Source organism: Ranitomeya variabilis, chromosome 8, assembly GCF_051348905.1.
Source record: "Ranitomeya variabilis isolate aRanVar5 chromosome 8, aRanVar5.hap1, whole genome shotgun sequence".
NCBI lineage: Eukaryota > Metazoa > Chordata > Amphibia > Anura > Dendrobatidae > Ranitomeya > Ranitomeya variabilis.
The window spans coordinates 31,646,597-31,673,972 of record NC_135239.1 but is presented as its reverse complement, the minus strand read 5'-3'; the positions used below and the strand labels follow the sequence as shown (position 1 = coordinate 31,673,972).

General features: G+C 42.2%; 2 protein-coding genes across 4 annotated transcripts in view; both read left to right on the top strand.

Annotated features, from left to right (window-relative positions):
• The window catches only part of BEND5 (BEN domain containing 5), a 38,019-nt gene extending 24,886 nt beyond the window's left edge, over positions 1 to 13,133 (top strand). The window contains exons 4-8 of one of the 2 annotated variants that reach the window (XM_077278446.1): positions 76 to 168; positions 3,286 to 3,437; positions 5,877 to 6,090; positions 7,831 to 8,002; positions 10,613 to 13,133. In XM_077278446.1, coding sequence (XP_077134561.1) covers positions 76 to 168; positions 3,286 to 3,437; positions 5,877 to 6,090; positions 7,831 to 7,988 — 617 coding nt within the window. In that variant the 3' untranslated portion in view covers positions 7,989 to 8,002; positions 10,613 to 13,133. Of the gene's footprint in view, positions 1 to 75; positions 169 to 3,285; positions 3,438 to 5,876; positions 6,091 to 7,830; positions 8,007 to 10,612 lie in introns of those variants that run through there. The other variant, XM_077278444.1, reaches the window with a different exon arrangement.
• The window catches only part of AGBL4 (AGBL carboxypeptidase 4), a 1,613,281-nt gene that overhangs the window by 1,214,679 nt on the left and 371,226 nt on the right, over positions 1 to 27,376 (top strand). The window lies entirely within an intron of this gene.

The following is a 27,376-nucleotide window of genomic DNA, read 5'->3' as shown; positions in this document are numbered from 1 at the left end:
GCATATATGGATCGGTATCTTTTAATGTGAATTTCCGTGTGCTGAGCTCACATTGGTTCATGTTTTGTTTCCTAGTCTCTCCCTGGAATTACAGATCGAATGGAATTCATGGCTCATCGCCGGTTGCAATAGGACCCGAGACCACAGACATTGGCGGAACAAATGAAGGTCAGGCTCCCTCTCTGTGATTAAATAATAATATCCCGTCATCTGCATTCACAGAGCTAATTCTTTACATTATGGAAAGATGACATTTATTTTATATGCAAAGTGCCTGAGTGTTTTTTTTTTCTTTCTTTTTTTCCTTTTTTTCCATCCACACCGTGCAGAGTGATACTTATATAGCTATATATCAATAGCTGAAGAATGCATAGCCATTAGACCGATACCGGCATTTGTTAGCGGGGATTGTAAAGCTGGTTATCAGGGGAAGGCGGATTTACTAAATCTGATTTGTTCGCTCTTCTCATCTGGCGGTTTTAGTTAATAACCTGTATTTCCCATAATAGAAACATTATGTTCTTATACCTCCGCATTGTGTTATTCCTCCTAGAAATGTTTGGACAAATTGACAAATGGGCGTTACAGTTTCCTCTTGGGGAATTCCCTACAGTCTGACACTGGCAGCTCTGATTGGACAGTGCTCGAGTGCGCAGGGACGTCCCCCCAACTGGTAACTTTGTTTCTAGGAGGAATATCAGAGGAATGATACAATGGAGATTTGTTTTTGTTTTTTTTTTGTTTTTTTGCTACAGCTTATTTATTACTGTTATAGGGAATGCTGCTATTTATGGAAGAGACCTGCCATGAAAGGTAATGGTCCCCTTTAATTAAAGAGATGTTCTCGCAGGACAGGTGATAAGTGTTTGATTGCCGGGGTGATGGCATCAAGACCCCCCAATTATGAGAATGCCGTTTTCATGTCCTCCTCTTTGATGGCGGGTTTGACGCATGCTTGACCCCTCTTTATTCTATATCTCTGGAACTGACAGAGAAAAAGCAGTGCCCAGTCCTAGGCTATTTCCATCAGTAGCTGGGGGCCTTAAAGGGAATCCATCAGCAGACTTTTGCTATGTAATCTGAGCACAGCTTGAAGTAGGGTCTGAGGCACAGAATTCAGCAATGTGTCACTTATTAGGATGTGTGATGTTGTTTACTTACAGTGAAGGTTTTATTGGAGGAGATAATCACTGCTGGACTACAGCTCACATGAGCCCTAGTCTGGCCACGCCCCTTCCACTGATAAGCAGCTCACTATCAATAGACAATGTAGACAGTAAACTGGTGTGGGTAGCATTCTGATCTCTGCTACATTTACTAACGCTGATTGTAAACCAAGTGATACATCTTTGGTATCAGGGTCTCTTTTCGTACATTATGCTTCGCTCAGATGAGGTAGAAAAAGTCTGCTGATATATTTTCTGTAATTCTGCCCTTTTCAGAGAGGAAGAGGATTTGGACTCTAGGGCCACCTATTGAATGTAGCAATCAATCCTAAAAGTTAATATTGACCCTTTATTGAGCCTTGTGACTTAAGATAAGTAGCCATATGCAGACGTGTTTTGCGGTGTTTTCCCCTCATCAGTGCACGGCAGGAGGTTATATATGGCTGGGTGAAAGGCCTCTGATGGGCTTGGCACACTCCTCAAGGAGAACATAGCTTAGGTAGTTGCCATCCTTTGTGACAACTATACCCGTCGCCCAGCTCGCACACATCACAACAAGAAACCATTTGTTAGAATTCTTAAGATGGAAATTTTGACTTAGCAAAATAAAAGCGATCAACCATGGCCATATTTATTGATGACTTCTTTTAGAGGAAAATGCCCGAGCAAGCGAGAAATTTTATTCTTCGGAGCGACCTATTTTGTAGATTGATTTAAAAGTAAAGCCGCTTTTTTATTTTTAATTTTATTTATTATTTTTTTACAGCTGAATAATAAGAGGACATTTTATATCTCCGTCCTGGAACTCTTTAAACCCAATTAACTTTTAGCGGTTTCTTAATTTTAGTTTTAATTCATCAGCAGGAATTGTATAGACTTTTCATATGCTGGGAAAATAAAGCAATAAACCGGCGACAAAGTCAGGAATTACGCAGCCCAGGACATTATAATCGCTCACGAGGGCAGTTTTCTCCCATCTGGAGCCGGCCGGCGGTGTTATCTGTGCGTTTTTTTTAGTTTTCTAATTTTTTAACCCAATTTTCTTCGGGACCTCTGGTTCCGCGACCTCTCAGTCCAAGTAACCTTTTACCTACTGATGGCACAGGACGGCTTAATTATTTCCATCTGCGCTTCTTATTTCTTTACTTTTCACTTTACAGCAGCAGAAAAGTAAATCTGAGCATTTCTTCATGTTGCTGAGACCGTTACTTCCACATTATATCTACTTTTACAAAAAGCAAGCCCAAATATTTAGAGTTTTATGTTTCGCTGGTTTCGCTTTGCACTGTGTTCTCATAGGCTCTAGTGATGAGGAAGCGTGCTAGAATAAGATGTTATCTGAGCATGCTCAGGTGCTAACCGAGAGTCTTCGGCATTGTCCAATAATATGTTCGAGTCCCCGCGGCTGCATGTCTTGCGACTGTTCAACAGCAACAGATTTAGGGATTGCCTAACAAACGGGCAGTCCCTGCATGTATTGTGGTTGTCGAACCGCCGTGAGACATGCAGCCGCGGGGACTCGAACATGTTATTGAACACCGAAGACTCTCGGTTAGCACATGCGCATGCGCCGATAACACCTTATTGTAGCACGCTTCCTCATCACTAGAGCCTATGAGAACACAGTGCAAAGCGAAACCAGCGAAACATAAAACTCTAAATATTTGGGCTTGCTTTTTGTAAAAGTAGATATAATGTGGCACCTTTATCTTGTGCACACTGTTTCGCCTGCCAGTATGTCTGGAGCTCCGTTTCACGGATGCAGATGTACACACTTTGCAAGGACAAGGGCATGTTTATGCACCGCAAGCAGCATGCAGAAGCCATGACGCTATATGGAGGGATGGTGCACGGGAAGAATGTAGTGATGGACAGCCACTCTTACACCTTTCATTTTTTTTTTTTTGGGGGGGGGGGGTTGCTATGAATTATAAGAGTCTTATGGTCCCATGTAGTTCTTAAAGCCAGCGACTGATTCCGATACTATTAGGTCAGGTGGGCTACGCAGTCCCACACGTAGCACCAACACCCCTGCATCCCACAGCCAAACTGCATCCTGTAAAAAAAAATGCTCCATTAATGCTCCAATAAATAATATTTTTCTTGTTTTTCCCTTTAGGATTCACAATGGAATTAAAGACAGAAAACTTAGAACTGTTTGAGCCAGAACTTGAAATACCGAAGCCAATCACTGAAGAAGCAAACACATCCTTCTCCTTCTATCCTCCTCCAACCCAAATTCTGGATAAATACATTCTGGATAATGGGAAGGTACAGGACTGATTTTCTCGCTGCATCATTCTAAATGCTGCACATCAAGGGGTAGCCTACACAAATAGCCTACATAGCTTCACTTTTTTTTGCATCTTCTTACATGTCTTTACCTACACCGAAGGGGGCGATGGAGCCCTGGAAAAGGCCGTATAACTCTTGATGAGGATCGCAAAGCAATGCTCGGATTGGCCGGTGGCCCTACTTACCAAAGCTTGACAGCTGCATAGAAATGCATGAAGCTGTTACGCTTGGGTCAGGAGAGCCGCTGGCCAGTCCGTCCACTGCGTTGTGATCCTTGTCCGAGTCTAACTCTCCACTAAAGGAAAGCTGTTACCTAATTTGCCTTCCCCTAAATCGATCCCAGGACTGTATTAGTCACTTTAATAGCATTTCTTACATGCTAATGATACTATAAATTGCACTTGCATTTATGCTGAAAAACACTTGTTGGTGGTTACTATGCTAATCTGTAATAATTATAGGGGATAACTCACTCTTTGCATGGAACAAGACAACTACAGGACACAGTTTTATAAGTGGTAAAGTTTATATTATCACACGGTGATTCAAACAGGTGCAGAGAGAAACTCAAGTCCACAACACTTGGTGCAAATATCAAATGCAGCTTAGCAGTCTATAGGAAACTTCAGAGGGAAATGCAATCATGCAGAAAGTCTATGAAGCACAATTATTCTTGAGGATACTTGACACGACTAAGTCCTTGCTTAGTCCAAAACACAGATAGATAAGCTTATAAGGCAGTTCAAATAATATCTTAGCTCAACCAGGGAGGTCTGGGTAATAGTCTCAGGTTCTTGCAAAGCAGAAACAGCTTACATGTCCAGCAAATGCAGATGGAAGTAAACACGAGCAGCAGATGAAGGAGGATTACTGGAAACTGGTGTATGCAGCAGGAACTCAGAGCAGAGTAGCAGGATCACCACACAGGTTCACAGGAGCAGGTGCAAAGCCAGGGAGTCACCAGGGACAGGACCTGCATGCAAGGCAGAATACGCTAGCACAGACTAAAGGCTGGGGTGGAGTTTTATAGCAGGAAGACACAGTGCACATGAGACCAAAGACGCCATCTTGGAAAAGGGCAGTAATGCACAAAAAGGTAATAAAAAATGTTCAGAGTCCTGACATAATCATCTGCTTTCAGTCAAGTGGGAGTCAATGGATTCTGTAAAATCTAGACTACACAGTCTGTAATCACGGGGCATCAGGGTTTGATTGATAAGCCCAGTAGTTCTAATGTCTGGCTGCGTGCTCTTCAGGAGTTTTAACTACTGCCTCCCAGGTTGTACGCACAATAAAGCTGGGTGAGAAGTCTGTGCAACATCTCCACTTCCAAAAGATGCACAGTACACTTATGAAGCTGTGGCTGTATTCCTTGGGAGGCTGGGGCCGTACGCCTGGGAAGCTGGGGCCGTACGCCTGGGAGGCTGTGGCTGTACTCCTTGGGAGGCTGGGGCCGTACGCCTGGAAAGCTGTGGCTGTACTCCTTGGGAGGCTGGGGCCGTACGCCTGGGAGGCTGGGGCCGTACGCCTGGGAAGCTGGGGCCGTACGCCTGGGAAGCTGGGGCCGTAGGCCTGGGAAGCTGTGGCCGTACTCCTTGGGAGGCTGGGGCCGTACGCCTGGGAAGCTGGGGCCGTACGCCTGGGAGGCTGGGGCCGTATGCCTGGGAAGCTGTGGCTGTACTCCTTGGGAGGCTGGGGCCGTACGCCTGGAAAGCTGTGGCTGTACTCCTTGGGAGGCTGGGGCCGTACGCCTGGGAGGCTGGGGCCGTACGCCTGGGAAGCTGGGGCCGTACGCCTGGGAGGCTGGGGCCGTACGCCTGGGAAGCTGGGGCCGTACGCCTGGGAAGCTGGGGCCGTACGCCTGGGAAGCTGTGGCCGTACTCCTTGGGAGGCTGGGGCCGGACTCCTGGGAAGCTGGGGCCGGACTCCTGGGAAGCTGGGGCCGGACGCCTGGGAAGCTGGGGCCGGACGCCTGGGAAGCTGGGGCCGGACGCCAAACTTCACTGTGCATGTGGCAAACATCGCAGCTGGGAAGGATTGCAGCTGAAGCATCCTGACATCAGATGGGTGTGATTAGAGCCTTAGAAGCTTGACTGTTTTTCGGGATTCAGCTCCTCCCACTTGACTGGAAGTGGGTAACAACTCATTAAGTGTTTTTTGGCATAAATCCAGGGGGGCTCAGAATTTCATTAGCATGTAGGGAATATATTTTAAATCTCCAATATCGTAGTGGGAGCATATGAGGTGACAGTGGTGTCCCTTTAAATTACCCCCCATTAATCACTAGAATGATGGAGCTCCTCATAGCCTTTGCTTTGTCTCTTTGCTTGGATTGGATTTTTTTACATTGATATATGTATTGTGTTAATACTAATCTGTTTCACGTGGTTTTGTTTCCTGCTTCCCCACATACAGGTCCATCTGGGAAGCGGCGTATGGGTGAACGAGGAGAAATGGCACCAGCTGCAAGCAACGCAAGGAGATTCCAAGTACACCAAGAACCTGGCCGTCATGATCTGGGGCACGGATGTCCTCAAAAACCGAAGCGTCACCGGTGTGGCTACAAAGAAGAAAAAGGATGCAAGTCCCAAACCTCCGCTCTCACCTCACAAACTAAGTGTTATCAGAGGTAGATTGTCTGCTCGTGCGTCACTCTGAGCTTCATTCCTCCACATTACCTCTTCACCAGTCCAGAAAAATCCCTAATTAAAAGGCATAAATGGAAATACTAATTCCTGAGCGGGAGCGTAAGATGTTCAAAGCCCAGTCCCCCGCCGGTGACATCTGTCACCGCCAGAGCAGCCCCTCGGCACCGCACTCTCCACAGGAGGAAGCTAAATTGAAGTTGGTAATATTAAACGCGAGTTTCAGCGAGGGGAACAATGGCGCGTCTCACTGTTCACTCGTCAGCGTCGTCCCTTTGAGCGCTGATCTTTACTCGGCGCTCTCTTCTCTCCCGCGCTCTCTGATGAGTGTCACCAAAGAGACCGGCTCAAGGGGGGATTCCTCCAGACTACTGAGGTTCCTTCCCAGCCGTTTTAATGGTAGCCTGCTAAAGGAGAAGAGGTTGCGGGGAGATGGTGAAATACAGATGTCGTGTCCTTTGTCATCTCCGGAATATTCTGCAATACCTTCTTCATTGCTAGAGGCTGTGTGAGTAGAAGACTCCCTGTACGCCTGCGTAAGCATGGACGCCTAGTGCCCATTCATCCTGAGGGACCTAAATGCCTGGAGTGCATAGTGTGCCTTGGTAGACATCCAATCATCATAGAGAAATGCCCACGTTAGATATTCATTGCATGTCCACTAGAGAGGTCATAATTGTCACCTTTGGGATATACATCTAGTTAGAAAATGAAATGGGAGGTCTGTGCAGCTTTCTCTATTCACTTCTATGATAACAACTGAGTGCAGCTGATCCATGACTTCTATAGAAGTCATCGAAATGAACCAAGACCATGTGCGGCCCCCTCTGCGTTCTCAGCCGGGATGTGGCGGCTGCCTCTGCGTTCTCAGCCGGGATGTGGCGGCTGCCTCTGCGTTCTCAGCCGGGACGTGGCGGACGCCTCTGCGTTCTCAGCCGGGACGTGGCGGACGCCTCTGTGTTCTCAGCCAGGACGTGGCGGACACCTCTGTGTTCTCAGCCGGGACGTGGCGGGCGCCTCTGCGTTTTCAGCCGGGACGTGGCGGGCGCCTCTGCGTTTTCAGCCGGGACGTGGCGGACGCCTCTGCATTCTCAGCCGGGACGTGGCATCCGCCTCACTAGATATAATTGAGTGATCGGGAAACCCATTTTCTGGAAAGAGATTGTTGGTGGAAATAAAGATGTGGATATGCCATGACATCTAAGGTAGGAATATTCCCACTGTAAGAGCGCAGTCAGACGGGTGTATAAATCGTACCGCAATGCTAGGACTGGCCCTCCCAACCCAGGGCGTGACAGCTGCCTATAAATATATGAAGATGTCACCCTCTGGCTGGACGGGCCGTGATCAGTCCGTGCACTGCTCGAGTGTTACAGGATTTAGATGTCAATGAGCCTTCCCTTGGCTAGGTCATCAGTATCATGTCGTTGGGGTCCAACATCCAACACTCCCACTGATCAGCTGTTTGTGGGTTCCACAGCAGCCGGAAATAAACATTTTCTAGACACCCCAGCTCCGTACATTGTGTAGTGGTCATTGTCAGGCACTGCCGCTCAGCTCTCATTGAAGTGATTAGGAGCTGAGCTGCATTACAAATCCTGTACAATCCCTTTAAGGCAAAACAAAAGCAAATGCTATAAAACCTGATTATTGGTTTGTGAAGCTTTTTCTCTCCCTGTTGCCTCTCGCTATTAATCTTCTGACTGTTTTTACCTCTTCTTCAGAATGTGTGTACGACAGAATAGCACAAGACACGACGGACGAGAACGAGATTGCGCAGAGGCTCTCCAAAGTCAACAAGTACATCTGCGAGAAGATCATGGACATCAACAAGTCCTGTAAAAACGAGGAGCGGAAAGAGGCCAAGTTCAGTCTCCAATAAACCTGTTTTGTAAGGTGGGGTGATTGGTCTTATTCCATCGGTTTTCAGTGCTTTTGTCTGTTTCGCAGCGAGAACCAAAACGCACATGTACAATGACATTTGTGTGACCGCGGATACTAAAGCACAACAATACATCTCATACCGGAAATGTATTGCAAGTCTTTATTTGTATCGCAGTGGACCTGGAAACGGCGATACGTCTTTGCACCTCGGTCAGGATATCTTCCTCCGCTATCCAGCTGCTCCCTTTTTACCTCCAGTTCCCATTTTACGTTGGATATGCTCGTTTTACTTTTTAATACCAAGCTTGCCAAAAAAAAGTCCCTCTAAAATATGAAATGATAATATTTATCTTTTTAAAATGTTCCATTTCTGTCTTAATGTGGTTATGTCAGTTGTATCCGTTTCGGGGGTAGCTCAGTGACGGGCAACATGGTCGCTGTTTTCTTTTTTTTCAGAATGTCCAAAATGCGCAGTAAGGCAGTAATGCACCCTGCTCCCATGTTGCATTCCCGGTAGAGTCCCAGCGCCTCTTCCGATTAGTAGGCCCATCGTTGTGGCGCAATGCAAACATGATGTCATTCCAAGCTTACTAATCAGAAGAGGTGCCGTGGTTGCTACCCGGGAGGAGGAGGTTCACAGGGCTTGGTTCCCGCGGCCATGGACTACCGATGTGGCTGCTGCATCAAGATCCTGTAAATCTTTTTGCTGAACTCTAATAACTAAACAAAACTTTTGTACAAGTAACTAAAGCGAAACCAACAGCCCAAACAACGGACATTGTGAAATTCAGATTGGTTCCCTCGTAATATGAAGAGTAGCCATGCGCAGGGAGAAGACTCTGCTGATTGACAGGTCTCTCACTGGTTGCATTTGGGGAAAGACCTGTCAATCAAGCAAGAGCAAACCTCCCAGTGGACTCTTCCCCATATGCCTGGTTTCTGTTTCAAGTTATGTGCTTTCTAAAACTCTGCAGCATTTTTATAGCAAAGGATTGCACTCTGCAATGAGGGAGTATGACTGTGCGTTATGCTGCCCGTGTAATGGTAGTCTCTAGAAAAGCTAAGGAACAACCAGTATGACAGCGGTAATCCCAGGCCTTACTGGTAGTCACACCGCTTTCCAAGCAACAGACATTACGTCTGAAAATAATTTGTGGACAACTGAAGGACTCGGTGCAATTTGCCTTTTTTGTTGTCTTTTTTTTGTCGTCTCTTTTTTGTTGTCTTTTTTTTGTTGTCTTTTTTTTGTTGTCTTTTTTTGTTGTCTTTTTTTTGTTGTCTTTTTTTGTTGTCTTTTTTTTGTCGTCTTTTTTTGTCGTCTTTTTTTGTCGTCTTTTTTTGTCGTCTTTTTTTGTCGTCTTTTTTTGTCGTCTTTTTTTGTCGTCTTTTTTTGTCGTCTTTTTTTGTCGTCTTTTTTTGTCGTCTTTTTTTGTCGTCTTTTTTTGTCGTCTTTTTTTGTCGTCTTTTTTTTTGTCGTCTTTTTTGTCGTCTTTTTTTTGTCGTCTTTTTTTTGTTGTTTTTTTTTGTCGTCTTTTTTTGTCGTCTTTTTTTGTCGTTTTTTTTGTCGTCTTTTTTTGTCGTCTTTTTTTGTCGTCTTTTTTTGTCGTCTTTTTTTGTCGTCTTTTTTTGTCGTCTTTTTTTGTCGTCTTTTTTTGTCGTCTTTTTTTTGTCGTCTTTTTTTGTCGTCTTTTTTTTGTCGTCTTTTTTGTCGTCTTTTATGTTGTTAAATTATTTCTGCCTTTGACGCTGAGTTTACAATTGTCCAGAGTGAATCTCTGTCTTATGCGTAATTCATGTTTTTTTTTAGGCCCAAATGGCTCTGAAGTTTTGCCCATATTATATTACGCTCCGTGCCATAAGTTTTCTTGATTTTGTACTTGAATGTGTGTTTTCTTATTGTAAATGAATGCGCTGGTTCCCAGATATGAAAAGTGACTGGTACCAATAGCTGCCAATTAGAGTTTACCTTATTAGAAGCTGCAGATTGATTGGTTGCAGTAGCCAATAAAATGACCATTTTTCTTTGCAACTTAATGTTTTTGTATTTTTTTTTTATGTTTTATTTATTTTTAATGCCTGAAAAACAGGCTGCAGATTGATAAAATAATGCATCAAATTTCTAGTTACTCCTGTATTTAGGGGATTCCTTCAAACCTTATAAGTATGATTGGTACTTAGAATAGCACAGTATGCATCCCCGCTCCTAGTATAAAAAATACTATGGGTTAAAGGGGGTTGTCGGAAATTGATACCAATAACAGGAAAGTCTGGCACAAACCGCTTCCATTTGAGAGGTTGCCAGCAGATGAAGTGTTCAGGTCTCACCATGGACACTACTAAGAGGGTAAGGCTATTGCTTTTTGGTAAAATTCAGATAAGACCGTTTTTATGGTCTGTGCACAGACTGCAGTGTCCAGACTGCCCCCGGGTCTCCTTATATATGTCTATGTGGCTGCTAACTTCTGGCTATCGGTCCTGTATATAATAAATGGAGGTCCTCCATCTAAACTCCAAGCAATGTTAACCCCGTTACTAACGTTTGCTCCAGTTAAGGTTCCCCCAGTGATCAAATAGGAGTCAACTATTTTGTTAATAAAATATCTATATTTTTTTCAATTCTAGGTTCAGTTTGGTTAAAGAAGCGATACCTCACCCGTCCTTCGCTGTCTCCTGCTTTGAGGTTTCTGGGTACCCTGCCAGTCTCTTCTTAACACCCAGGAAATAAGTCTCAACCAATCACTGGCCGCAGCAGTGACACACCTCTTCCAGCCATTGGCTGAGGGTCATTTCCTGTGTATCAAGAAGGAACAGGAAGTAGAGAAAATCGGGAGACCAGGAATTGTCGCGGAGGATCGTGGAAGTCATCACTTCTTTTTGTTGCGTTTACCATTTTTTTTTCCAAGTGGGCGTCCCCTTTTATAAACCTTTTTGGAGGATCCCCCTCCACAATCTGCATCTCCTTTTTTAAAATTATTATTATTGCACTTTAATGGCTCGGACTTGACTTCGACATTACACAGGAGTAGCGAGGGATTGTACGTACTTCATCCAGTATTCACTTTCTGACCTAAAAGGTCCTGTGGGCCACTGTCTCGGCAGCACATCGTCCTGTGTAAACAGGGGTCGCACGGTCTACGTAGAATTGTCATGGAAATGTATTGAAACCAATCCAATAGCAAAAAATGTTATTAATCCCGGCAAACTGCTCCTCGCTGCCCAGAATAATGTCACGTTATGTTTACACCGAACTGATGAAATATCTGCACGGCACAAACACTTTCTCCAGATGTTTTTTGTTCCTAGTATTTTTTTGTACCAAGCTCAAAACGGTGAATAAATATATTTAATTTCCTCCTATAAAATCCTATGACGTATCAGTATGTGGTTTTATTTGCACTATTGTAACATGTAAAAATGCATTGAAAATTGTGCACCAAAATTTGTCGAGTGAACCTACTGGAGGCAGCCATGTTGTGAACGGAACATCGTGTCATCAAGGAAATGCTCCACTTTTTTGACTGCCCTATCAATCAGACTTTAGTAAATCAGAAATGGAAAACGAGATTAGGAATGGGTACTAGGCCTAAAACAGCCATTAGACTTGTCGTTATGGACTAGTGTGTCTCAGAAGGGACCAGCGTTTTGGCCTAAAGTGATCTTCCTAATAACGAACGCAACTAAACAGTTGAACTTATTTTTCACAGTAGGAGTTGATTTTGGGAATCTACCACATAAGCAAAACGCTCGTTCATCTGGCGAAATTTTGTGCATCATCGTTCTCGGCAGCACATTGTCCTGTGTAAACAGGACTAGCACTGCCGAGAACTAGGGCAGCCTGTGTGTACTGAGCGATCTAGTATAGATCGCGGACTGTGCATCATTTACTTTGGTCTACCTGGGTAGACAGGAATTTAAATGACCGCCGATTGGTAAAAGTTTACCTATCGGCGGTCGTATTGTGCTGCCGGTTGGTCCATGTAAACGGACCTTTACCACTTTAGTAATTAAGAAAGTGAATCACTTTAAAGGAGAAATTCACTTAAGATTAATTTGTTATGTCTCAGGCCAGTTTCAGACATCCGACTTTCACGGTCCGAGCATCGGCCGGACCCATGAGACTGTTGAATTCGGGTCCGGAGACCCGTGGCCGATCCGGACATCGCAGTCTGTACTCGGACCATGAAAGTCAGATGTCTATAACCAGTTTTATAATAAGTCCTGACCCGGCCAGAGAACATATAGGATGAGGTACCTGTAGTGGAGCTCAACTTTTTGGCTCTTGGTGTTTATTGAGATTGATTTTAGGTTGGTTTTAGGGTTTGTAATAAGTGAGCTATGTAAGGTCTATACAGGGGTAGCACTTATAGTATTTAAGCATGCATGGCATAGAAATCTGCTGTTTGTTGCAATATGTAGTTTTTGGGGTTTTTTAGTTTGTTTTTTGGTGCATATTTGATGCAGCATTTTTTATGTATTTTTTTTTTGTTGCAGAAGGCACAATTGTTACATGTTTTTGTGTATTTTTCAAGTTCTCCATAGAAGTCCTTACTTAGGAAAAAAAAATGCACAGTTCCGTCTTTAAACACAAAGTGGCCACGAGTTTTCTGGCAATCAAATCCACTTTTCGTTGAACTGTTAATTGCGGGGTATTAAATAAACGCGTCTTTTGTGCTACGTGGGAATATGGCCAATGGCTACTTTGTCACGGAACGTGTATGCAATGCATCTCTTGTAAGAGGTGCGGCGGTGATTTCTTGCAGCGGTATTTGCCATCGCGGATATCATTTCGGAGATGCTGCATAGTTCTTCCTTTTACATTGCGCTCACCGTAGATTGACGTGCCGCCGATCTCTAGCCCGCGGATCGTCAGTTTTCATGCACTTAAAAACGCAGTGTATTTTTCACAAGTAAATCTGCAGGTGGATTTTCCTTCTACTTGGTCTTTATCACAGGACGGCCCCTGGGGCCGCACATCAGTCCCATCGTACACAACCTGGCCGCCACCACTAAGTGCACACGTCTCTACACTGGGAGGCAAATCTCCGACTGTGTCTTCTGCTTGTTGTGGTTTGCAGCACTTTGTTTCTATATTAGAGAGATGAATTGTATTTTTTACTTCCAGACGGTTATTAATAAATACTATAAAATAATCCTTGCGCTTCTTGTGTTTTGTTCAAAAACGGTGGCATTTAAAAGCACCAGGAAAATGCAGTATAAAATAAAAACATTTTAATGGCTATGGCAAAAGTGTCATTTTCATGGTAACCGACCAGTGAAAGATTTGGTACTTGGGGCTAATGGGTTGTTTGATCTGTGCGGCGGTGACACGACGTCTCTGGGCGGGTTAGCACTTGTCAGGATTAAGGTATGGATTAAATTACAGAGATTTACAAAACAGCCTCCGGCTTTTACTGTTTGAAGATATATTATATTATATAGATGAGCGATGGAAGGGTGCATAAATAAAAACAGTCACCCGATGCAAGCGACATACTGCCACTAACTGCTCGAAAACTATTAGAGAATACTTCTCAAAAAAAACGGGTAGGACTGTGTGCTGGACATTGGTGCACATTGCGAGCCTTCTCCTTTTAACTCCGTGTGCTGGAAACTTGGTAACCAGTGATGAGCGAGCGTGCTCGGAGAAGGCGTTATGCAAGCATACTCGAAAAATATGTTCGAGTCCCTGCGCCTGCATGTCTCGCGGCTGTTCGAAAGCTGCAACACATGTAGGGACTGCATAACAAATGGGTACCTCTAAAAGGTAAAAAATAGGTTACATATGTTTGTTCAATATTATTAACTACTAAGTTAGTCCACAACCTTCATTGATGTTCAGATCTCCTGCTTCTCAGTTTGCAGCTTTTTTTTTTTTTTTTTCTAGTGAGTGTTCCTCCCAGTAATAATATTATTATTATTTATTTATATAGCACCATTAATTCCATGGTGCTGTACATGTGAAAGGTGTTACATACAGGGTTATACATGCATTCTTTGGGATAATGAGTTAGAGACAGGAGGTCGGTGTGCTGCAGCTCGGGTGCTTGGTGAGGCAGTAGCTCTGGTGGTTGGTGAGGCAGCAGCTCTGGTGGTTGGTGAGGCGGCAGCTCGGGTGGTTGGTGAGGCGACAGCTCGGGTGGTTGGTGAGGCGGCAGCTCTGGCTGTGGCGATGCGGCAGCTTGGGTGATTCGTGACGTGGCAGCAGCTCGGGTGGTTGGTGACGTGGCGGTAGCTCAGATGGTCGATGACGTGGCGGCAACTCGGGTGTTCGGTGACGTGGCGGTAGCTCAGGTGGTTGGTGACGTGGCGGCAGCTCGGGTGGTTGGTGAGGCAGCAGAATTTTATTGCAGGCTGTAGGCTTTCCTGAAGAGATGGGTTTTCAGGTTCCGTCTGAAGGATCTGAGGGTGGTGGATAATCGGACGTGTTGAGTTGTGGAATTCCAGAGGATGGGGGATATTCGGGAGAAATCTTGGAGGCGGTTATGTGAGGAACGAATAAGTGTGGAGGAGAGTAGGATGTCTTGGGAGGATCGAAAATTATGTGAAGGAAGATATCGGGAGATTAGTTCAGAGATATAGGGAGGGGACAGGTTGTGGATAGGCTGGATGTGAGGTCTGTGTGCATCCAGGGTGCTACTGCCTCCACCTGCTTTTCTGTATCGGCACAACTCCAGAACTTCTTTCCACTTCACATGCTTTCCTCCCTGTCAATAGACATTTTTCTTTACCATCCCTGAAATACTTTCTCCCCTCTCAACTGCAGATCTGTGTACAAGAAAGTCGCTAGCTGACAGAAACAGAAACTGACAAATTTTTATTGTTTTTGCAGATTACTCAGTTAAATGATTTAAAGACACTGCATTAAAATTGTAGAAATATTTTATTGAAGGTTATTTAGAAATCTGCCTAACTTTTCATTTAGGAAATAAACAATAAAACTAAAATCTGTCCAACGAGGTACATGGCCTTTAAAATAAAGTGCTGGTCCCATGAAGTTTTAGGAAATCATAATGGAGAAGTCCATTTATCTAGACCCTCTGTTGTTGGAGCCTTGGCATGGACTCTTGTTAAGTCCAGCTATGGTCGGCCATTTTTTTTTTCATTTTATGACCTGTATATAGGAAACTTCTATTAGTATATTTAATTCTAGAATATCCCGAAATGTTGAATGATGGATTATTTATTTATACTGTAAAACTAAGACAAAAAAAATTGTTATCTTGGAAAAAGTTCCCCCCTTCGAAGCTTTTCTTTGCGGTGTAATTTGGTGGGTAAACATTTCAATGGCTTTTCAATAACTTCCGAACTCCTATTTAAAATTTAAAGAACAATAGTCTACAGCTCGTGTTTAAAGTTTAAGCAAGGCTGAATGATTGAAAGCTCTACCCAGGAGACGGCCCACGTGGGAAGACTTTCGTATTACATTGCAAAGCAGAAACCTTTTCTTATTCATAGAAATACAGGAAGAGTCATGGTCCTGTTGTACTAAAAATATTAAAAAATAAATATACAATATTCCTGTCGCATTTGGTATGAAGATTCACAAATAAAACACTATCTACTCTTAAAGGGGAATTCCATTTTATGTGCATAGCTGTACAATGGCTATTAATAAATGACTTCTACTTTTTCTATTTTTGCGTAAAGTTTTTCTCTTTTGTTGAGAGACCAAAGCAGCAGCTAGGAGCAGTCTATTAACATACCTTTGTTCTTCGCTCAGCCAGTAAATTATGACACTCGTCCACGCCCCAAACTAAAAATATATATATATATTATATCTTGTTTTGTTTTTCATCTGCAGGGCTTTTTCCTTTCTGCATCTACTCCTTGTAACTTGCTGCCTCAGTCCATTGGACTTGCTCTTTAGACCAGTGGTGAGGAACTAATTTTCACAAGGGGCCAAATGATTGACTTTTGTGGAGGACCGAACTTAATTCTGCTCATTATTATTACTGTTTTATCACCTAAGTCTGTTGAGTTGCTATATGACAATATGATGTCCCCCCCCCCCCCCCGCAGAGTATGAAGTCTCCACACAATCCCCTTACACAATATAACATCCCCTCACACAGTATAATGTCCCCACGAAGCCTTCCATCCAGTATGATGTCCCCACAAAGCCTTTTTATCCAGTTTGATGTCCCCATACAGTCCCCCATAGAGTGTAATGTTCCCACACAACTTCCCACATAGTATGGTGTCCCCACAAATCCTTCCATCCAGTGTGGTATCCTCATAAAGCCTTCCATCCAGTGTGATGTCCCCACACAGCCTTCCATCCAGTGTGATGTCCCCACACCGCCTTCCATCCAGTGTGATGTCTCCATAAAGCCTTCCATCCAGTGTGATGTCCCCACACCGCCTTCCATCCAGTGTGATGTCCCCATAAAGCCTTCCATCCAGTGTGATGTCCCCACACAGCCTTCCATCCAGTGTGATGTCCCCACACCGCCTTCCATCCAGTGTGATGTCTCCATAAAGCCTTCCATCCAGTGTGATGTCCCCACAAAGCCTTCTGTCTAGTGTGATATCCCCATAAAGCCTTCCATCCAGTGTGATGTCTCCATAAAGCCTTCCATCCAGTATGATGGCTCCACAAAGCCTTCCATCCAGAATGATGGCTCCACAAATCCTTCCATCCAGTATGATGGCTCCACAAAGCCTTCCATGCAGTGTGATGTCTCCAAAAAGCCTTTTTCATCCAGTATGATGTCCTCATAGTCTCCCACAAGTACTGACAATAAAAAAAAATTCTCCCCCTGCTGCTCTGGTTTGTGCAGTGTACTGGGGCTCCGCAGAACTGGCGCAATCAAGTGATTTCATCACACCTTCTGCGCTCTCAGACACAGGGCAGGCTCAGTGATGGCTCCCTGTGCCATTACTGTATTCACTGTTATCTGCATCTGTGAGACTGGTTAAATTGAAAAGCTGGTCAGGGACTTGATAGGAACATCCAAAGGACTGTGTCCCATGTGCTGTATTTTGCCCAGATCTGCCTTAGATTAATAGCTTATTAGTGCTGCTCTTTAAGTTTCCAATTGCCAATAGAGCGGACTCGTCCCCTGGCAAAAAAATAACACCATGAGCTTGTTATGTTGGGGTCTTTTCCAGAAAGGCTGGTTTCACACATTTTTTAAGATCTGAATATGGACTGTGCAGACTAACCTCTGGTTTCTTTGGAGGTTATTGAGTTCCCGCAGGTTGGAGGAGACCCACAGCTTGTCCACACATCGTAGTCCATACAATAAAGCGCTCATATGTGAAACTGACCTTAGATCGTAAGCGTTGATCTTCGGGAACCTCTGCACTATTTTCTGTTTTATTTTTGTTTTGATTACTTATAACTTTAGATTTTTCAAATTGTACATCTCGGAATATTCTTTAAAAAAGTTATGAAGTTTTATGTCTAGGAAAGAACAAATCTGGCCAACGTTCTAACTCCAGAAGAGTCGCAAAACAATATGACCACTGTTACTCAGGTCTTGTAAAATGCCAAAAACCATTATACTGTAAGACATTCCTTACTTAAATCATTTACATAAGTAGAAAGATTCCCAATCAAGATTTTGGGAAAACTGCATGTGAACTCTAGGATTTATAATGTAAGGTATATTGGTTTCCCTTAGGGGCCACAAAAGCAAATATGCTTAAGTTCCCATACCCATAAAAGTGGCCAAACCCACCAATTTTTGGGCAACTGGCTGACAAGCTTTGGAGTATGGAGAACTTGTGTTTCTCCTCAACAGATGATGACTTGGCCTTTTTTTTTTGTTCTACCTGGAGATAAGTTGTCTCCAGAGGTGTTGGCAACGGCCTATTCACCTTTTCATATTGAAAACACATCCATATTTGACCAAACCCAGAGTGTATGTGAACACGGCATTGTTGTTAGCCTAACGAGCATTGGGTCAACTGCGATCCAAGGTGAGCGGGCACATTTTAGAAACATCTGAGAAGAACTTTTAAAACTTGATGGTCGAGGATAACTCTAGGACTTCTATATTCTGATGTGGTTTTTTATTTTTTTTGTTTGTTTTTACCCTTGGGGTAAATTTTACTTTGTCCGCTCTTATTTTAGAATGGCGTGGTTATACATACACTTTATTGTTTTATGCCTCGTAGTATTTAAGATCACTAATTATCTCCAGGTATACCATCATCAAGTTTTGAAAGAAAGTTCTTGAGTAATTATTGAAGCATTCACCCTGAGTTGTTTTTAAGGCCCTTTTGACATTCATTCGTATAGTGAAGACCGAGGAATCATTACTCTACAAAAATAGCTTCCCTAATGAGTGTTGGGTTTTCTGGCTGCATACATTTAATGAGACAATGGAGACTTAATGGATTTCTCTGAGACGTGATAACCTGCTCCAACCTTGTGTACAATATGGTCAGCCCGGCTTCTCAGTCCATTACCTGCAATGAAAGTGAAATAAAGTTTTTACTTTAGTCTCCGAGGTGCATTCGCTAGGAGTTAAGGGGCGCGCCATTTGCTTTGTATAAATTCCAGACATTCACGTCACTAGACTGTGACTTACGTGCACCGTCCATTTTAAAATTCAATCTGCCTTTAGACGTTATTTAGATAACTATCTATCTAAATTTATGGATTTTTTTTTTAAGTTCTTAAGCTTGAAGATTTGAGTTTTGATTGATGTGTGTTTCAGTGGACATGGTGCACTAAAGGCGAATTCCAGGCAGACTGACCCAATGTAGCGGACATTTAGCCGACTCATTAGGACACGTCAGTGGTTTACATCAGTAGAGCTTGGACACTTTGCTGTTTTAATCTGAATGCACAATTTAGCAACATGATCTTTTATATAAAAATTTTTTATATATATATATATATATATATATATATATATATATATATATATATATATATATGTGTATATTTATATATATATGTATATACGCACCCTCGATTCATTATTTGCATTTTTTTTTTAAATCCCTTTTCTTTTTTTTCTCCTCTATTAGTTGTAAAATTCATCAAACTGTCGTGTGCTATTCATGAATGTGGCGCAAAGTTTAAAAAATATCTCCTTTTTTCTTGCATTTAACTGTTGCCTTTTTTGGCACCAAAAGTTGCTATAAATGAGGCAAGATTTTGATGTACCAAGAAATAGTACCAGAAGGAAACTGTAATAAAATTGGGCCAAATTTTGAGCCATTTGGAATCGCTAAATGCCACCCACATAGCAAAAAAAATAAAAATAAAATAGGCACACGCATATAAAATATACTTATGAAAAAGCCAAAAATAATTGGGTGCAAACAAAAAAAAAAAAAAGCACAAAAAGCAGGTGATGATGAATCGGGCTAACGTTATCTATGGACTATTAGGATCTTGGATGGATCTATTTCTCAATTACAGACTTATGAGTAACAGCCTCAGAAAATTGTCAAAGGGGGGGGTTAAAAAGTAATTTTTATGAGTCCTAAACGTACCTTGGTGTTGCTAAATAACCATCTTATAGCTTAGTCTGGTAGTAAATATGTTTATTCAATGTCTACACAGCAGATGATTCAAAACTCAAAAACCTGCTTTTATTTTTTTTTGTATCTTGTTTTTAATACAGAGCTTAAAATCCCCTTTATAAATAAATAATAAAAAAAAAAAAACTTTGACTTTTCACATTGTCCACTAGGCCTAATAGACTCCTATTTCCTATTTTATTCAGATAATAATTCAGCAGTCTCATTATCATCACAGACAGGATTACAATGAAAATATGAAGTAAATAACACAGGAAATGGTGGTCACAGCTCACCTCCTTCCACTCACTGCACAAGGACCTTAGCCCGTATAAATGAGCAGAAAATACATGTACACAAATCAATGGCGGTCTATTGGCGACTGAAAAGAACAGGAAGTATGCACCAAACTTTAGGACTAGTGTTCAGTGTGAGCAATGTAAAATCTGTATTTTCATTTTAATCCTGTCTGTGATGATAATGAGACTGCTGTATTAAATGGGAAGCCTGAGTCTCGCAGTGTGAAAATTGCCCACATTTTTTTTTTTAATATGTAAAATAAAAATACATTTAAAATAAAAACCTGATTTAACAATAGGTCATTGTCTGATCTTTTTAATTCTGCATCAGTGACTGATGGATTAGAACCCCAGAGGTTTAGTAGGGTAATTTAATGATAATCCGTTGTATGAATATTTCTGTTTTTCTCATGCATCGCTGTCTGTAGAAGGCGCTCGTATCCAGTTAACACCATGATTTAGAATAACAATGGTTCTCTTTTTAGATTTGTAAAGATATATTTCACTGGGTTATGTATTGGCACCGAGCGATGGGCGGAAAACGATGACTTGGATGAAGTTAAATTGATACATTCCCATTTGTGCTTTGCAAAATAGAAATTTTTCTCTGTTATTGCCGGGCTCAACACCTGTCTTGCAAAAGGAGATCATCAAATCAAGAAGTGAATGGAGATATAAAAAATCAATTTGACCCATCTACCCTGCACACTGTCTGTTTTCTCTCGCTATTCATTTTTTAGATGTAGAAAGAAAGCCCACAGAGCACCTCTACCTGCCATGTTCTTACATAGCTTCTATGAGCTATGGTCAGCCTAGCAAATATTTGGTGGCTTTTATAGATCGCTTGGCTCCACTGAAGCTCATAGTATACAGTGGCATGTAAAAGTTTGGGCACCCTTGGTCAAAACTACTGCTAGTGTGAACATATACATCTTCATCTTTTATGTTTTAAAAATTACAAAAAGGAAAATGTTTCGATGCAAAAGTTTGGGCATCCTTGGAGATTTGTGTACTAAAACAAAGAGAAGTTGCGGCAGCACTCACCGGTCCTGGAGTGGTCTAAGTACTTTATTGAAACATGTTAAAACAACATCTTCACGGCTCGGGGGTGTGCAGATGAACAGGAGGTGTGCAGGGATAGACAACGGCCGTTTCGCGCTAACGGCAGCGCTTCCGCGTGTATTAAGATGACTTTGACTAAGGTTTCCGACGTTAATTAGGCTGTTAGGGTTATGGCTTGTTCACTATCCTATTTAAGAAAGGCCGGGGGATGCAAATATCACAGCTGTATACAAACCCAGCCTCCTCTAACCTTGTGCCAAAAAACAGCAGCCATGGATTGTTCTAAGGAGCTGCCTAGCACTCTGAAAATGAAAATGGTGGATGCTCACAAAGCAAGAGAAGGCTATAAGCAGATGGCAAAGAGTTTTCAAGTTGACCTTTTCTAAGTTTGAAATGTAATGAAGAAAAGGCAGTTAACTGGAACAGTGGAGCTCAAGGTAACGTCTGCAAAAAGTGAAATTTGATCGTAGGATTGCTAGAGAGGCAGATCAGAGTCCCTGACTTGACTGCAAAAGACCTTCAGGAAGATGTGTCAGACTCTGGCATTGTGGTACATTGTTCTACTGTTCAGAGACATCTGCACAAATATGGCCTTGATGGAAAAGTCATCAGAAGAAAACCTCTCCTGCATCTTACCATAAAATACACCGTCAGAAGTAAGCAAAAGAACATATAAACACGCCTGATGCATTTTGGAAACAAGTTCTGTGGACCGATGAGTTAACATAGAAGTCTTTGGCCACAATGATCAAAGGTATGAATGGAGAAAAAGGGCACAGAATTTCAGGAAAAGAACATCAGGCCAACCGTTAAGCATGGGGGTGGATCAGTCATGCTTTGGGGTTGTGTTGCAACCAATGGCACTGAGAACATTTCATGGGTAGAAGAAAGAATGGATTCAATGAAATTTCAACAAATTTTTTATGCAAACGTAACACCATCTGTAAAAAAGCTGAAGTGGAAAAGAGGATGGCTTCTAAAAATGTATAATGATTAGTGATGAGCGAATGTGCTCAGATATGTTTGAGTCCATGCGGCAGCATGTTTTGCAGCTGTTGGGGGCATGCTCCGATAAGTTTGAGTCCCTGAGGATGCTTGTTTTGCGGCCAAACATACAGCCGCAGGGACTCTAAGATATCCGAGCACTCATAAGATACTCTGATAACACCCGAGCATACTCAGATAACACCTTATCTGAATACTTTCACTCATCACTAAAAATTATGCTAAACACATCAAAATCCACAATAGACCACCTCAAAAGGCGCAAGCTGAAGGTTTTACAATGGCCCTCACAGTCCCCTGATCTGACCATCATTGAAAATCTGTGGCTAGACCTCAAAATAGCACTGCATGCAAGACTAGCCAGGAATCTGACACAACTGGAAGAAGTTTTCAAGGAAAAATGATGAAATTCCTTCAAACAAAAATTGAAAGACTCTTGTCTGGCTACAAAAAGTGTTTACAAGCAAGCTGAAATAAACCGGGATGCAACTAGGTACTAACCATGAAGGGTGCCCATACTTTTTCATTGGTCAATTTTCCTTTTTTTAATTTTCAAAATGTAAAAGATGAAAAAAAATTATATTTTGCTTAACAAACGAAATGTGTCATATTTAACTTAAGCCCTTGCACATCTTCCATGTGCTTAAAGTGAACCTGTTAGCAGGATTGTGCTCAGTAACGTACAGTGTCAGGTCGGTGCCATTATACTGATTAAAATGATACCTTGGCTGATTAAATCCGTCTTGTGCTTGTTGTTTAACCCCTTCAGTTTGTTTCAAATTCAAAAAATTGGATCACTTATCTGGTTGAAGTGGCCTCCAGTGTTGATGTCCCTTGTCCCTCTGAAACAAACTGTCTATGATCTCTAAGGAAACCATCCCTTTCTTGTATATTTCGCCTCCAACCTGCATCTGACGGTGTTTTATAAACAGTTGTGGTACTGATTGCACTGAACACTTACGCACTTTATTATACAATTGGTTTGGTTATATTTGTGAAGGTAGCCATCTTTTCCATATAGAGGTTGTCTACACCCACATTAACCTCCCGTTTAATGGCCTTCAAGCACTAGAGACCTTCTTGACACAACATACCAAGACCATAGATAATTAGTTCTATTGTGTGCATGTTGGGGGTTTGTTGGTACAGGTTTAGAAGTAGGGGGATGCAGGGAATTTAAGGGACTGCCGACGTTCAGCGGGGGCACCAGATTGAATTTTAGGGTGCCAACCTCCGCTGTTAGGTAAGTCATCAGTCTTAGGGAATCATTAGGGTCAGTGTAAAAATTATACCACACTGTCAAAACATCCTACCCAACTTCCTGACAATATTCCCCTATTCTAAATGCCTAGGTGGTGCTACTTGTATATATTTTTTGAATTTTTAATTAAATATTAACAGTTTAAATTTTAAGGGTTTTTCTTTTTGGTTTATGGAGAGTGACAAGCCAAGCATGGCATGTCAGGGTTAGGAGACTTCTAAGCCGTGCATGCTCCTCTGGGAAATTAAATATCCAAATTGTTCCCAGAAGAGCATGTATGGCTTTTAAATCTCCTCACTCTGACATGCCAGGCTTCGCTTGTCACTCTCCACAAGGAGATATGTTACCCTTTACACCCCAGTCCAGAACCTGTCACCTAGCCAAACTAGATCTCATACTTTTCACTCATGAGAGGCAATACCCCGAAACACCATGTTTGCAAATTGAGATTCTGGTTTGGCTTTTATGCTAAGTCATGTTGTAAGTCTCATTAGAGTTGATATAGATTTTTAGGATCCCTGCTTCCAGTAGGAGGCGATAGAATTTTAGTCCTCTTTTTGTCTGATAAGACCATTTGCATATTAAACACCAGGATTGCAAATGATGAAAAAATGGCAAGAACATTTTCAAAATATCTTGGCTTATTCAGTAATGAGTATGGGAGCCGCAGGCAGAAATCCGAGCACTTACACTCTTTGGCTTCTATCAATGAGGTTATTAAAAGTTGTCTCAGGAATATTCTGCAGCGCTGAATGCATTTATCCAAAGTATCCATTAGTGCTGCTGGAAGCTCCCTTTGCAATTGCTGACTAACGACATTCCGGATGGGAGACGAGCCTAGAGATGCTGCAGGTCATGGTAGCACGTTTAGGCCACATAGGCTGCTCATAGTAGCACATGAAAAATGCATCCTGGTGTCATGTCGAAAAACAGCTCTTGGTAGAATTTGGAGAAATGGACGTAATACCGGTTGCACAACAAAATCAATGTAATTCCGAGCTGTTGGCACACATGGAATGACGACCAGATAGATTCAGCTACTGTGCATATTGCCACCTCACACTATAATCCCAAGAGTAGGACCAGTTACTTCATGATGGCTTCTTCATGGCGTTGCTTAAATGGTCTACAGACGAATCAATGACTATCATTGTATGCAAGACAAAGGCAGGACATATCGCTAAAGAAGATAGACCTCTATTCCAGCCTCCATTGCCATCTTCCTCAGCACCATGGTGAGCTTAGATTGCAGTGGCGTGAAGTCAATGAAAAACCTGTAGCTGGACGTCAAACTCATAGTCCAATGTCGTGCAAAAGCCGTCTTATGGTTTTCTTAACATTTTAACCTCGGTGTGTGACATCCAATTTCACTTACTGTCCAGAATGGATCAATAATGGAACCAGTGGCATGGAGATTTCTCCAAAGTGTCCCAGGATTTGTTTTTGAATATGACAATCCCAGGCTGCATGTTTCTCTTACTACTGTGAGCAGCCTCCATGGCCTAAATGTGCTACCATGGCCTGTAGCATCTCCAAACTTCTCTTCCATCGAGCACAACTGGGACGCCATTGGTCAGCAACTGCACATGGAGCTGCCAGCAGAGGATCTTGATGATTTGTGTTCCAACTACATTCAGCGAGGAACATTCCAGCCGACCATTAATAACCTCGTTGATTGTAGCTAAGACTCGGATTTCTGCACGTGGTGCTCATACTCCTCCAGACTGAATAAATCCAGATGTTTTGAAAAATTTGTTTTGAGTTTTTCATCATTTGCAAATCAGTACCATTGCCTATCCATCTTGTGATAGGTTTCCTTTCTTGGTGTTTTAATTTCAATGTTGAAGAATGTATATATCATATCGCTCTTCGTATATGGCTTTCCCTTACTTTAACAATGGGGGAGTAAGCACATGTTGGGTTTGGTCCTTTTTCTCTTTCACAGTTCGTAAGTCTGTGGTTTATATATATATATTTAATTTATGGCAAAAGCGTCTTACAAACCTCACACCATATCAAGTAAGTGTCTTACAAACAAGGAGGTGTGACTTAGTAGAAAATAGTCATAGCCTTAGGAAAAAGTTGTGGTCCGAAACCATTTGCTAAAGTAGTGACAAAATATTGTAGCAAATTGCTTCTGCAAAGCAATAGTGTAAAGTTAGACAAGTCAGTCCAAAGAGGGCTTCAGTTTCATTGAACAGAATGAGTCACTGTGCTAAATTTTGGAGCTTAGTAAGACTGTCTATTCTAAGTTTACATTGTCTAAAAATGCGTCTGTTTTAGTAAATCTGCCTCACTTTGGTTCTTTATAATGAAAAGAACATTTTGCAACAAGTATCTTAGGCTGATGAAGTGCAAGGGATTTTAAGACACCTAAGAAGATGTCCTTATGTTCCGAGAAATATATGCAATCATGTGAAAAGTCTACACGAGACATGAAGAAAGATTCAAATCTCATACTTTTTAGGAAAAGTTTTCATTTTTGGGCAAGACTGACTTCTAATTGAACACATTTTCATTGGCAGTGCAGTATCTTGGACACTTGGTGTAGTTTACGTCAGTGCTCCTCAACTTTACTCCAGTCCTCGAGCCACAAACAGATCATGGTTTTTAGGTTCTCCTTAGAATTGCACAGGTCATAATTCCATCACTTGTAGAATACCACAGAAGGCCTGAAAACATAATCTCTTGGTGGACCTGGAGGACTGGAGTTGAGGAGCGCTGTATTAAGGGACACATCCGTATGAGGGAAATATCTCTGTTGTTGTGGTTGCTTTGCATAGAGCTATTCACTTGAGAATGTGTATGGATGTCAACTCGCATCAATAAGTTTGGGATGTTGTCTTTAAAGGGTTATTGCCATCTTCAGTGACAGGTATTGTTGGATAGTAAATGTAAAAACTAGCACTATCCAACAATACTGTTGCTGATCATTGCAAAGGGGAGCAGCATTGCTGCAGCCTAGTAGTGGCGGTTGGACATTCGCAGTGTTCTTTTCTGTTAAGCTTGTAACTACTGCACTATCCAAGATTGAAGGAGGGCATTGTTAGCTCTTAGGGGTATCTTACTTCAGTTCCTCTAATTTTCTGATGACACAGAGGCAAAATATATTTATCGTATAGCAATGATGAAGCTTGTCCAAAATATCAAGCAGGAGCGCATGGCCACCAGCAAGCAGGAGCCAGAGGAGTGGTGAACTCCTAAACTGAGAAGATGGGGCAACTTCTTTAAAAATGGACTTTCTATCTCGTAAATTCATGGCATATCTATAGGATATGACATCAGTGTATGATAGACATTGATAAAATCCTAATTTTTTTCCAACCCAGCAACCCCTGGCCATTCCTCTGTGTAGGGAGCTGCACTTTGGCTCTATTTAAGTATATGGGAGGGGGTGCTACACCTGGACTGTTTCTCATTGATTCATTGGATTGGTGTGGATCCCAGAGGTCAGACCTGTCATCAATCATAAACTTATCCTATAGCTATACATACAATGTATATAATTTATGTGAGGGAAAACTTCTTTAGTATTTACAATAGATGACTATTTTTATTTCTTTTGATCCTCTGGCAATTGATCATCATCAGTTCTCTATTTTGGAACATCAAGAATTTAATGGACTTTTCAGTTTTGCAGTGCTTGTTCCTTCCTGTCTTTCATGATTAAAATGGAACTATGCTTTCAGCAAACTTTGCATAAATCATTAGTACAGATAAATTTTAGAAACTTTGTAATATATCTTATCTGATAAATCAGCTTCCTTCCTCACTTATCAGCCATTTCTTCCTCTCGCACCTGCCTCTTGAACTTGTCATCCACTCTGAAACAAGAGCTCAAATCCATCTTACTCTGACAAGACAGACTGCAGCCCCACTGCGTCATTATACTTTACGGAAAAGGGATGAGGCAGAGCAGGGAGAGGAAACAAGCAGATGGAAACATAGAAAGAATGTGGTGAACTTTCTAACAAGTCTTTTACCTCACCCCAGACCAGATAAACAACTAGATAACTCAGCTCTGCTATATAATATCATCCATTCAGCTGCTGTTTGTCTTTGTATGCTAAAATAATGAATGAAGAGGAGGAATCCTTCTCTATATGCCCTGATATGTATGGCGGAGATCACTGCTGCTGATCTCCTCCCATTAGAGTTAGATCATGCAGAGGTGAAAATGTATGATAATCGGATCCAACCCCCTGCTCAATGCAGGATTCACTAAACCATCTCAGACAGGTGTCTGTCCAACCTCTGTTTGAAGACTTCCATTGAAGG